Source organism: Carassius auratus, chromosome 43, assembly GCF_003368295.1.
Source record: "Carassius auratus strain Wakin chromosome 43, ASM336829v1, whole genome shotgun sequence".
Taxonomy (NCBI): Eukaryota; Metazoa; Chordata; class Actinopteri; order Cypriniformes; family Cyprinidae; genus Carassius; species Carassius auratus.
The window spans coordinates 943,695-957,322 of NC_039285.1; the positions used below are offsets into that span (position 1 = coordinate 943,695).

At 38.8% G+C, this 13,628-nt stretch overlaps 2 protein-coding genes across 4 annotated transcripts in view; one reads left to right on the forward strand and one right to left on the reverse strand.

Moving 5' to 3' along the window:
* Positions 1-4,763: 4,763 nt before the first annotated feature.
* Positions 4,764-11,052, reverse strand: LOC113061384 (uncharacterized). Its single transcript, XM_026230435.1, has 5 exons — positions 10,903-11,052; positions 9,353-10,260; positions 6,965-7,136; positions 6,282-6,448; positions 4,764-6,203 (listed from the first exon to the last, which is right to left on the reverse strand). Exons 1-5 carry the CDS (start codon positions 10,919-10,921, stop codon positions 6,054-6,056), a joined length of 1,416 nt encoding a protein of 471 aa, XP_026086220.1. The 5' UTR covers positions 10,922-11,052; the 3' UTR covers positions 4,764-6,053.
* Positions 11,053-13,338: 2,286 nt separating this feature from the next.
* The window catches only part of LOC113061385 (semaphorin-7A-like), a 14,046-nt gene continuing 13,756 nt past the window's right edge, over positions 13,339-13,628 (forward strand). Inside the window, exon 1 of one of the 3 annotated variants that reach the window (XM_026230438.1) lies at positions 13,339-13,499. In XM_026230438.1, coding sequence (XP_026086223.1) covers positions 13,400-13,499 — 100 coding nt within the window. In that variant the 5' untranslated portion in view covers positions 13,339-13,399. The remainder of the gene's footprint in view (positions 13,500-13,628) is intronic. The other 2 variants (XM_026230437.1, XM_026230436.1) reach the window with 2 other exon arrangements.

Below are 13,628 nucleotides of genomic sequence, written 5' to 3' on the forward strand. Positions count from 1 at the left end.
GATATGAGAGATCAAAATCAGAGTGAATACAGTGGTTATTTCAGTAAGAGTCACTGAAGCTTCAAACTGATGACAGGTTCAGGTAGAAGGGAGTATAGAAATGCAGAATGTTTTGAGCTCTGTGTTCGACAGAGGAGTGTGTTCACATCTCAAGACTGATGAGGAGTGCTCTCTACTGTCTTACACAGTCAAAGTTAAAGCCAATGAACAGTTCAGTGTCTGGTGACTGTCAGCTGTAGTGTGGCTCCATCTGCAGGATCTGCACAGACAGACAGCACACAGCTGGAGCCACATGAACTTTCTGCTGAAATGAATACAAGGATAATAAAGAAGCTGGTTTTATTACAGTACATTGAGCTAAAATGCATTCAAAATAACCTGATTCCTATCAGAATTCCACCCATTTCTACACAGGCGTGATCTCAGTTCTGGCTGTGTTCTAAATGTGGTACTTGTGCACTGTTTAGGGCACACAGCACGGACTGTCTAAGGTGACTTTCTATGTATTATTATAAGTATAATTCTTATAAATTCTCAAAAAACTCGCACTTCTGAGAAAATAACTGCAAGATACAAACTCAGAATTTGGAGATACAATTCAGTTACAGGAAAGAAAAGTCACAATTCACCATTTTTGTTTTGTTTTGTTCCATAGCTAAAAAAAAGTAATAAAATGTACTTTAAAAAAAAAGTTTTAATTAAATGATTTTATTCTTGACATTTTTCTTGAGTTTAATCTCGTATTATAATGACTTAAATCTCAAGATGGTTTTATTATTTTTATCGCTTGGCTCTAATCATCTTCTGTAAAAACTGAATTGTAAACTGAATTTTAAGATTCCGAGAAAAAAATTAAGAATTCTGCAGTTTTATCTTGCAGTTCTGGGTTTATAGCTCACAACTATGACTTTTTTATTGTTTTGTGTTTTTGCAAGAAACAAAGTCAGAATAGTGAGATATAAAATTCACAATAATAAATAAATACCTTTAAAAAAAAAAAAAGTAAAATGTAAAATGGACTCTCATTCTGACGGCACCCATTCACTGCTGAGCATCCATTGATGAGACACTGATGCAATGCTACATTTCTACAAACCTGATGAAGAAACAAACTCATCCTGATCTCAGGAACACTGTACATGTTCATTTTTGGTTGAACTATTGCTTTTGTACTCTGAAATGTAGCATTGTATTTACATGATGCTGCAAAAATGAGCATGAGACAGAAAATTAAGTTTTTTGTATGAGACATTTAGAAAAGAGTCACAGTTAGAGACAGAAAGACACTATTAAATCCACTAAAGCATTTCTGCGAGTATTAATCTCTCACAATAACGAAATAACAATGCACAACTGTATTTTATTCATGTTCATGTTAGCTAATGCAAAGTGAGAGTGTATAGTAAAGTGTTAGCAGTAAAGCAGCAGATCGGATTAAGCTCAGATGAAACACGTCAGACGCGTTCACGCCGCGCGTCCACAAAAACGCGCACAAGACGCCAAACGGTGCGCGCAGAAGGAGCGTCATCTCCCTCCGGATTCACGAGAATGTCCCACAAGAGTACAAAACTTAATCAAACTAAAAGTGTCAAGTTCAGTCTGTCACACGTTCAATCCAGCGAACTCTCAGCTGTGCGTGCGCGCTCCCACAGCAAACTGTCTGCCGTCGCGCGCACTGAAGCGCGTGAGTGAACGCGCACTGATCCATCACAGACAGAAATAATGACAGATGAAGCTCCTCCTCTTCCTCACACATTAACATCGTTTTAACTGTAAATAATAATTCAGTATTTTTTTTTTTACATACGGATATAAAAATAATTCGACTTTTCATTGAATTTTAAGAAGAAGGCGATTTTCCTTCACAAAGTCACTTGTTTAACATTTCTACAGTATGACATGTATTATTACCAGTCAATATGACTTCTTCAGCTAGCACAAAAACTTGTAACCTGTATCTTGATAATAATAAAAGCATTCATATATATATATGTATATATCAGTTATTTCTACATGATCTTTAAAGTTAATCAATTATTTCTTAGGTGTTCATGCTTGGAATATTATTATTTTATAATAGACTAAAATGATTTATGATTGATGATGACTCATGATTTAACTCTTTTACATATTGTTATTGAGTCAATAGATATATTGAGTCTATCACCCGTTATAGAACAGATCTAAAGTCCCGAGCTCAGTCACGTGCTGTCTCTCAATGACCAGCAGGTGGCGCCATAACATCAACACTCAGTCTGTTTAGTTCATATGTGAATATGAAGAAACTCACACTTATTCATCTTTTCAAATTCTTACCATTTTTTACTACAGATCAAGTGCCGACATTATTTCCACACTATTAAACTATGAAGCATAAGGCGAGGTAAGCAGCAAAGACAAGCTTTTCAAAATTAAAACAAAACCAGAAGAAAAGTAAAATTAAACTTGCTGCTGGTGACATATAAATACATAACTAATGGTTTCTATACAAAGTGGAGCGATAATAACGATGAGAGGACATTCAGTGTTTTTCTCACCTGCACACACTTTAACGTCTTTCAACAAACATTGTTCACATCATCTGTGTTTAATGAGTTAATTACTCATTAGTAGGTCCAGGATCACATCAGCTCTGGATGAAAGAGGAAAAACACTGTCAAATACTCCATGCACTTCATAAATCATCTGCGTGTAATCAGATTTACTCGACTGATTAAATAAGCAAAGGAAAAACCTGGTTAGACTCTCCAGAAGAACAGGCAAGAAGCAGACATTTTATAAAGGTTGTGTTATGATTTTTTAAAATTGTATTATAATTGTTATTATTATTTTCTTTCACTCTGTTATTATTATTATTTCTTATTGTAAGCAATAATATCATTTTTGTGATTAAGTGTCTCACAATAATTTTTTCCCCCTTTTTTCCTGGGGATTAAAAAATAATAAAATTAAAATAAATAAATAATTTAGAAATATGGCTGCCATTTAAAGTTGCAGGAAAAAGTATGTGAACTTTTGCAAACACACTGTGTTTGTTTTGACAGCAGTTCAAATGTTATAAACAGATCTCACAAGAAGGATGTGAATAAATACCAGCTGTGAACCAAATTCATGCCTGTGTTTGCTCCTCCCTTCATCCTCCGCTCAGTGTTCTCTAATCCAATCAGCTTTGATCAGGCCCGCCGAGGCTCCGCCCCCACTGACAGGAGTCTGATGATTGACAGATCAGAGTGAGTTCATTAATCATCATCCAGCAGCAGCAGCAGCTCTTCAGAGAAACACAGTTTTCAGTTACAAGAGTCTTAACAAACCAGAAGCAGAATGTGTTCAGTTAAATGGCAAGAAATGGGGAAAAATAAATAAAAATAAAAAATAAAAAAAATTCAAAGAAGACCCTTGATGACAAACCTGAAAGAAGAAGCAAAACTACAACATCCACAACCATCTCAGCTGTCAATCAAACCCAGAGGAATGATTTACACATGGAGTTTCCATGCTGTGATGAAATGCAATTTTTTCCTCAAAACTATTGTTATTATGTAATCTATGGTTGTTTTAAATCTTAAATTAGGCAAAATCCAGCACATGACGAGTGATGCACGAGTTAACAAACAGGAGAGGAACTAAAGGCATGAGCTCAAACATTAGAGATGAGGAATATCCCAGCACATGTTTGTCTGATAATGTGACATATTACTCCTGGCAGAAGCTTCTGTCCATTACAGCTGATGATGTTTGTCTGTGATGTCCATCCATTACAGCAGCGTCTGTCCATCACTGACTCAACACATGATAATAAACACACATGCACCGCATCCATTAGCATGATGTGCATTATGTGCATTACTGTGCAAAGGTTTAGGATCACTGTAATTGTTCCTTTTTTAAGAGATTAGTCTTGTTATTCAGCAAGGACATAAACTGTTATCAACATTGATAATAATCAGAATTAAGAACTATTTCTGAAGATCATGTGACACTGAAGACTGGAGGAATGATGCTGAAAATACAGCGGACCATCACAGAAATAAATTACACTTTAACACAGATTCACACAGAAAACAGATATTTTAAACTGGAATAATATTTACAATTTTTTGCTGTATTTTTGAGCAAATAGTGTGAGAAACAACACTAGTGGACGTCCGAATCAGATGTTACACGTGGTGTAGATGAACAGCATCTGAGCTAACCACCAACCACAGACAGATGACCGGTGCTAAAAGAGAAACGAGCGAGTCACTGACGAGAAACAGAGAGATTAAACCACGGGAACAAACGCATGAGAGAGAAACTGAATTAGCCACACAGACACACAGAGATGAAGAAACACGTTTAATAAACATCAGACCATTTAACAAGCAGGTAACAGATTTTTCTCTGTAATCAGGTGAATTAGTGTTTTTTTTCTCTCAGTTCTTTTAAATGTCACAGAAACACATAAATGCATTTGCACAGGAATTAAATACTTGAAAATTGCCAGAAAGCAAGACGGTCAACAGTCATCTTTAAAGGAATATTTCACCCCAAAATGTACATTTTCTGAAAATGTGCTCACCCTAAGTTCTTGTAAACGCTGCTTGATCTGTGCAGATTTCTCTCCTGATTCAGACCAGAACACTTTTTCACTGGAGGAAGTGTTATTCTGGATTATAGACTCTATGTGTTTGAGTTAAAATCATCTTAATGCTGGATGTGTTTCAGGTTTTGTCTTCTCCAGATGTTCACTGATGGACTGGAGTGCTGTGGATTATTGGGATGTTTTTATCAGACTCTCATTCTGACGGCACCCATTCACTGCTGACACTGATGCAATGCTACATTTCTCCAAATCTGATCAAGAAACAAATTCATCCTGAGGATGAGAACATTTCAGCAAAATCAAATTTTTAAGTGAACTATTCGTGATGCAGCATTTACACAGAACCAAAGAAACAAATGCCATAATGATACAACATAGACATGCTTTAAAAAATCAAAACTGTTAAACAGATGCCATTTTTATCAGCGATTTAATGGTGCATCAAGCGACTTAAAAGTCATGAAGTTATCCAGTAGTGCACCTAGTGATGTAATCCCTCATGCACTGACGTTTAAAATAAAATCCATGAAATTTCATCATTTATTTTGTGTTTTTGTATTAGCATGTGTTAACTGGAAATCATGTGAAGTCACTGAACTTTCCATCTGCACGCTGAAATCTTCTTAAACCAATTCAGAAAAACAAACACTGAGAAGCTGCATAATAAGGACGTTCTGATGCATGGAATTGCATTAAAATACAGTTTGTGGGTTTCTTGTCCACTTCAGTGAGTATTTGGGGTTTAAAATAGCTCGATTTGCAAACTGAGTGGATTTTGAAATTCATAACCAGATCATTAATAGTTGGCTGCATCTTTGTTTCCTAGATGAGATTTTGCATGTGTTCTGAATCTCTCATTTCAACTCTACACATCTCTAGAGTTTGCCTGCAGCTCCAGACGAGTCCTGATCAAATCTTTTAAATCATCACCTTAATTTGATGTGTTATATAGTGTAAGAACTAAAAATATAAACTAGTCAAACAAACGCAAAATCATATGATTGTCTCAGTCTGAATCAAATTTCCTTTTAGAATGATTGAACACATTAATATCACAATGCCATTTTAGCATTATTTATGTAAAATTATATTGTTTATTCATATTTTGAATAAGCTTTTTATTTTTATATTGCTATATGTAACTTATTTAATAAAATAAAATGTTTAAGTTCAGGTTTTTCATCCAATATATATATTTATTAATTAAGCTTCTTTAAATAAATAAAAACATGTTGTGGTTAACAGCAGCAGTAAGAACACTGATCACTTCACTAGTGCAAAAGCAGCATCTGATGTTTAAGTTAACGAGCCGTAATGACACCTAGCAGTGACCATATACATACATAACACATATTTGCAAACAAACTCAAACCAGGTTCAGCAGCTCCATCCCAAAATCCATCAAGAAATGTGAAGTTTTACAGAGAGTGATTCTATTGGCTCAGGGGCATGTCAATCAAACTTAGCTGGCCTATAAGGGGTTTGGTTGGAGTTCGTGCCAGCATGCCGTCTCCACCTGCGCCCTGCTGCACATCTCTCTCCAGTGCTGGGTTCCTGCTTCAGAACCTCCGCAGCCAATCAGAACACGACCCAGAATGCAACTCTTCGTGTACAGCCTTCCCTGTCAATCAAAGCCAGAGTGATGTCATTACACATCGAATGTGTCAGATGAGGCACTGAACGGTGAAGCTGTTGTCACCTGCATCACGAGGAGCTCCAGAAGCAGCGGCAGTCCGAGGATGTTCCCCTCCGGCAGGTCAAACAGAAAGGGTGCGTTCCAAACCGCGTTCGCTCCACTGGCACCTTTCGTCTCTTTAGTGCTGATGACGTTACCGTCCTGACGCAGGTTGATGACGACATAGTGATCTACAGAAACAGACAGCATCTCTGAATCTGAATCTATCCATGAATTACAAGTAACGAGAGTTACGTAATCAGATTACTTTTTAAAGTAGCTAGTAATGCATTACTTTTTAATTCACAAGTAAATATTGTAATATCGGCATGTTGAGAGAATTCTGGAGCTGCGCCCTCTACTGTACAGGCGTGAATTCACATTTCCATCAGGCTTCTTGATTTTATTTTTGGTGTGGACGGGTTTTTAACATTCGGCATAAATAGAAATAAATTCATTAAATATAGAGAAGCAAGCTCAGGCAAGAAAAGTAACTTAACGCACTATTTTCCATAAAAAGTTACTATGTAACGCAATTAATAACTGTTTTTGGGGAGTAACGCAACATTGTAACGCATTAGTTTTAAAAGTAACTTTATCCAACAATGTATCCGACTTAACTCTGAACGTAAGCACTTTACATGTAAACAGGAAATTATTTTTATTTTTCCAAAGTGCAGGAGATGTGTTGGTCTAGACACACAGACCTGGAGTGCCAGGCATCCTGGTGAGTTTGGGGAGGTTCTCAGCTTTCCTCACCATCACCTTCATCCGGTGCGCCAGCGTCTGATACTGCAGCAGAACCAGGATCTGACCCAGAAAACGCACCGGACAAACAGAGGCCCGGACGCCCCCCAGTGCATTCTGGGAACTCTGACTCTGAACAGACACAAACACGTAATGTGAAAGAGCCGATGGGAACATTAAAGATGCATTTGAGATTTATGATGAATAATAATCATACTACACAATTTGTACTTTGTCTGGAGAAGACCAGATCATGAATGTTTCTAACACTTTCCTCAAATAACATCTCCTCGTCACCGTATCAGACTCTCAGAGGAAGCACAGACTCACTGCTCCATTACATCTGAACATCGGCATCAAATGCACTGAAGTGACTCTGAGCCCACGCTGAATCAAACTCACATCTACTGGAATGAGACGCATTCATTACGTAACGTCTATTCATTCTGCTGACAACACTTCTGCAAATCAAAACCCATGCAGCTCCAAGAGATTTATAGCTAGATCCAACAGACCACACTCATACTCAATCTATCTATCTATCTATCTATCTATCTATCTATCTATCTATCTATCTACAAGGAGTTTCTTGTCAGGTCCACATTCACAGTTTTTCTAGCTCCTCTTGTCTCTCTCTGTATTTCCTGGTCTGCTCTGTGACGTGTCTCTGCTGCATTACTGATCTCCGCTGGCTCGTGTCCATCTCTGCAGGGCACACACTGGCTCCAGGCTACACTTACGCACCACTTGTTGTCACACTAGCCACGCAGTCGTGCAATCCCACTGCTGTGGCGTTTGTGTTGTAATGACAGCAGACAGAAACCTTTCCAGATCTCACAACCGAGAAGCTCACTTAAAATTAGCATTCCAATACCATGGGTTCGATTCCCAGGCAATGCATGAACTGATGAAATGCATGAGTTGATAAAATGCATGAGTTGATAAAATGCATGAACTGATCAAATGCATGAACTGATAAAATGCATGAACTGATCAAATGCATGAACTGATCAAATGCATGAACTGATATAATGCATGAGTTGATAAAATGCATGAACTGATCAAATGCATGAACTGATCAAATGCATGAACTGATCAAATGCATGAACTGATCAAATGCATGAACTGATATAATGCATGAGTTGATAAAATGCATGAACTGATCAAAGCATGAACTGATAAAATGCATGAACTGATCAAATGCATGAACTGATCAAATGCACTCCTTCAATGCAAAGTCAAACTGGTTAAAAGTGTTTTACTGTACTGTATTCTACTGATATCCTATTTTAGGATGGAAGCTCCTCTGGTCATCATCCTCTCGACTGACTCACTCGAGCAAAACTGCATCATTTGATGGATTCAGCAGTAATTAAACACAAACTGTGAGTTCAGATAGCACTTTTGGTTCTTTGTAACCAGTTGAGTCATTCTGAAATCACAGCCAATCCCCTGCATTTCCCAAAAGCTACTATGGTAGTATTTCCTTTGCTACCAACGGAGTAGGATTTTGGATGAATGAGATTAGGGGGTGACAACTGTATATGTTTGTCTGATTAAAGGCTGGAGTACACTGCATGACTTTTGCCAAGGTTTTCGGACTGTCTCAAAGTCAGTTAGTGGTTGAGAGATTTTGCAGAAAAGTGTATAGTGCATGACGTCACAGACTCCTTTTCTTTAGCCTTAGACTACAATTCAATCAAGTTCAAGAATGTTTGGGGTTTTTTTTCCAGCCAAATTTAGAAACCATGTTTCTGTTTGAATTTGCTTAGTATGTGATTCTAATTTGTTTGGTGTATAATAGCCAGTTTGTCTCTGTAACATTTACAAAGTCAGAAAATTTCATGCATATCGTTTTCAAATCTGTTCAGACTTTAATTTGCGTTCTGTATTCCATTCTATGATTCCATCAAGCGTGCTTTTTGTGTTTTGAGCCAATTTTAGAACACCTGGTTTTAATTTCTCATGCATCTCCTTGTAACAAGAAGCGTGTTTCTGCAAATATTTGTTTTAATTAATTTTTATCTCACAATAATGATTTTTTTTCTCCTTGCAATTGTGTTCGCGTCTCGCAGTGAATCTCAACTTCTTTTCTAAGACTTGTGATTTTGTATCTTGCAATTCTGACTTTAAAACACACAATTACAACTGTATCAGAATTGTGAGATGAAAAGTTGCAAATTTGCAATTTTTTTGTGGCGGAAATGGGCTTCCCCAGGAATCAGAGCTCTGACTTTCAGAAACTGCAGTCAACTAATGCAGACGTTAAGAGAAGTGGTGGATTCCAGCCTTCAGTCGTTTGGTGTACGATGCTCTGTAAGTATATGAAGCACAATCTCCTCCTATACCTTCCTCAGCCTCCTCCTCACAGGGTTGAGTTGACGATTAAAGGTGAGGGTGCAGTCGGGTTCCCAGTGGATTTCAGCACATGCTAGTTCGAGTTCACCCACAGCCGTCTCTCTCAGACCGGAGAAATCCCTGCTGGACACGGTCAGTCTGAGGGTACAGGACTGGAGCTCCTCTGCTGACCTCACCTGAAGCTGGAGCACCTGCGCTGGAGCCTCGGGACCGAGGCTGTGTCTGCGTGTCGGGCCGCCCTGAAGCAGCGTGGGGCAGAGCGGAGGCAGACAGGCCCTCACCATAGTCCCGCTCAGCTTCCTAGAGCCCCGGTAGAGCCCCAGAACGGTGACGGTGAGTTTGCCCTCAGCTGGTGAGAAAACAAGGGTGAAGTGAAGGGAAGGTGTGGGTTTGTGAGAGCCGGAGCCATAATGTCGGCCGCTGTCTGCGTTAAGCTTGCTCCTTTCTGAAAACGAAATGTCATCACCGCTTTTGTGATCAACCACCCGGCGTGACTTCCTAACCAGGCCGAGCTTAGGAATGATCGGGAGCGAGGAACGACCACGGACAGGTTTATAGGGAACAGCGGGGGAGCTGAGCCGCCGTAGATTGAAATGTGACTTAATAGGATAATATGGTAAAGAAAGATCATCTTCTGACGGCGTCGAGCTGCTGTTAAATGAGGGAGAGTCCAGAACGTCTCCGTCCAGCTCTTCATACTGCTGTTTGATTGGCAGGGTGTTGATGGCAGGGGAGGGGCTTAGGGTCACATGAGCTGCAGGTAGAGGAGGTGAGGAAAGCCCCGCCTCCTTATCATCTGTAGGGCGGGACTTATGAAGCCAAAGGCAGACGATGCAACCAATCACCAGACAGAAACAGAGGACGGCCAAGCCAACAGCCAATAAGATTTGAAGATGCACTATTAAAGTAAAAAACAAACACACACATAATCAATACAAAGTCAAAATCCATTATTTCTAGCAATGCCAATATCATGGGTTAAAATTTCTAGAAAATGCATGAACTGATAAATTATAAAATGTGGTTAAGCAATAAACGTTCTGCAGTAGTGGACCCAGAAATCTCACTGTAAGAACTGTTAGAGGCAAATGCACAGACTCTGAGCGTTTGCTTTCTGTCCGAATGCAACTCGTCATCCCTGATCGCATTAAGACTCAGAGGAAATGGTCCTGGGATGATCATTGATCAGAACCAGAGCCCAGCTGATGTCAAACAGTTCAGAATGACGTTTACGCATTTAACTCAATTAATCTATGCAGTAACAGTCAACTATGAAATCACATGCCAGCTGTGTCTCCTGTACTACTGCATGTTGTCTGTCTAGTATATTTAGAAACATCTCACATGTGCATATTTGTGAAAATAAAACAATTCAAGATTTTACCCCCTTTTAAATAATTGCTTAAAGGTGCTGCTTTTGTCTTAGCATAGTATGAAAACTCATGCATGACATTGCCCATCTTCCTCGTGATTATCTATAACCCAAACATGAATTATATGCAAAACAATCAAACTAGATGCACAAAGACATGTTTCTTACCTTCAAGTTCTACCTGCATATTCCCAAAGATTGACAGCACTGCTTACTCCTCAAACCAGCAGCTGAATCTCACTAACTAGTGCTGTCCGATCCGCAGCTCACTTCAGTTGCTCACGAGTCCATGCGCGTTCACGGACACCATCGAACAGCCGGACGTGAACGCGCACCGCGGCGGAGAAATCAATTCGGTTTACAGCTGACGCGTGACGCTACGATTCGAATTAGTGAAGTAATGCATTTAAAACCCGATGAAATTATAAACAGAAGCGTCAGATTTATGTAGTTTCCTAAATTGAAAGCATCTCTCAAATGCCGAATATATAATACAGATTTTATCAGAATCAAATCTGAGTGGTTTACTGAACTAAACTGGTTTAAACTGAGAGACGTGCCTTTTGAAAAGTGTAAATACAGCTGGAAAACAGCAACAAAAAAAAAACTAATAAATAAATAAAACATCAATCTTATTAGTTGTTCTTGCCTTTGTGCATGATGGAAACACCAGTATCGGAAGTTGAGTAGGTTTTGCTTAATTTTATAATGTTGATATTTAAGCAAGGTTGAATTGAGTACCAATATAGAATTTATCATGAACTAAAAAATATTTTTTTAATGTTGAAATTACATAGTATTTACTCCACCACAGAATCATTTTTATCAGTGCAGGAAGTGACGTCATTTTGTGTCATCAGTTTGATAATCCCAATGTATCAAAAGAACAAAGCTGTTAATATGAAAACAACATTGTTTTGTAAGCTGACTGACAGCCTGATCATTTTCTCTTGTCCTTGAGTAAAGAGTCAGGTCATAATTAATAAAGATGAGTGTCTGAGCTTGACCAGAGCAGGTTTCTGAAACTCTGTTATAAGCTTTTATCGAATTACTTCCTTGATTCACAACACAACCATATTCATTTTTCAAAGCTGGAGGGTTGAAAAGGTTCTGCAGGAGAGGCAAATTATGGACATTTTCAATACATACATACAAATAATTGAAATTGTGTTACTCTCAGACCCTTGGTGGTGGTATCTCCTTATCCACTGCCAATGTACAGCATCCACCTGGATGAAGAGCTGGATTAGTGGGAGTTCAGAGTTCAGTGGTGCATGGGGAAAAATGGGGGGGGGGGGGGGGGGGGGGGGGGGCAAGTTCGGGAGGGAGTTCAGCTTCAGACTGATGGATGAAGCTATTCTTCAGTCTGGTGCCATCAGACTGCTTCTGTCCTTCTGTGTGGTGGTTCCGGGTGCACCTTGAAGTCAATAACAATCTCTGAAGAGGAGAGGGCTCAGCACACATCCTTGGGGGACCCCAGTGTTCAGTGTGATGGTGCTGGAGGTGTTGTTGCCGACCCATACTGCCTGAGGTCTTCCAGTCAGATAGTCCAACAGTTGCACAGCAAAGTGTTGAGCCCCAGCTGGATCAGTTTGTGAATGAGCTGTTAGGGATGATAGTGTTGAATGCTGAAGTGAAGTTGTTATGAACAGCATTCTGACATATGAATCTTTTTCTTCTAGATGTGTGAGTGCTGAGTGGAGAGCAGTGGAGATGGCATCATCGGTCGAGCGGTTGGACCGATATCCAAACTGGAAGGGGTCCAGCGAGGGGGTGAGGGATAGACTTGATGTGGTGCATGACTAGCCATTCAAAACACTTCATGAGGACGGGAGTAAGTGCAACAAGACGGTAGTCATTGAAGCAGGATGGAGAAGGCTTCTTCGGAACTGGAATGATGGTGGTAGTTTTGAAACATGTGGGAACAACAGCCTGACTAAGTGAGAACAAAATCCTAAATGTTTTTACCTCGTGTTGAAATTTTTTTATTTATTTTTTGTGAACGCACTCTTCAAGTATGGTTGGTTATATATATGTATGTGTGTGTGTGTATGTATGTGTTCGAGTTATATACTATTCACGTTTTTTTACTCACTAGATTTTGACTATTTTTTATATAAAGTTCAGCTTTGTGAATATACTGACAATAGTTTCAGTTTAAACACTGAAAGGTAATTTGTACTGTAATCGTTGTCGTTTATTATTTAATTAATAATAATAATAATAGGCTCATAATAATAATATAGTTTCAGTTTAAAAACAAGTCAAAACGCGTCACCAAGCAGAGGAGCAGACACGGTTAGTTTATTAATTTAGTGACTTTTATAAAGTTCACACATGTTTTGACACGTGTCAACAACGCTGGAATAAATAAATAAACTACAAAACGCATCTATGTGTGTTATGATGTTGGCGACCTCTTGTGGACTAAAATTGCAATATGTTCCAGTGGGTTTAAAGTGCCCTTAGTCTGGAGGTGTGTTTTCATTTTATAAATAATATTGTCACGCATATAATGAACTTTATATGAGCTCACCAGTAACGCATATATTGACACACACTCGGTCTAAGTGTTATGAAGGATTCATTATAAACCCCGCCCATAACACACAGAGGAGTGTGTGAGTTGTTTCGGAGCTGATCTGTCACACACTCTCGAGCTGAGATGATGGACTACACGTGTTTATGTTTGCTGTTCATATGCATTTCATATGTTAGTTCAACAAAATTACATTATGATCCTCGAGTGACGGTGAAAAAAGAAGGTAAGCTCATATCTACTCCAAATATTTCATCGGTTTTATTCTCAAGATTATCGTTCTGTGATGATTAAGAAAGAAGAAGACGAACCAATTGTGTTAGTTATGTGTTAGTTAGTAGATAGTTATGTTGAA

Coding starts and splice junctions, on each gene's coding strand:
- LOC113061384 (XM_026230435.1), bottom strand. Junction 7,137..9,352: donor TGAGGAGGAGGCTGAGGAAG/GTATAGGAGGAG, acceptor GTGTCTGTTCAG/AGTCAGAGTTCCCAGAATGC. Junction 6,449..6,964: donor CAGGATGCCTGGCACTCCAG/GTCTGTGTGTCT, acceptor CTGTTTCTGTAG/ATCACTATGTCGTCATCAAC.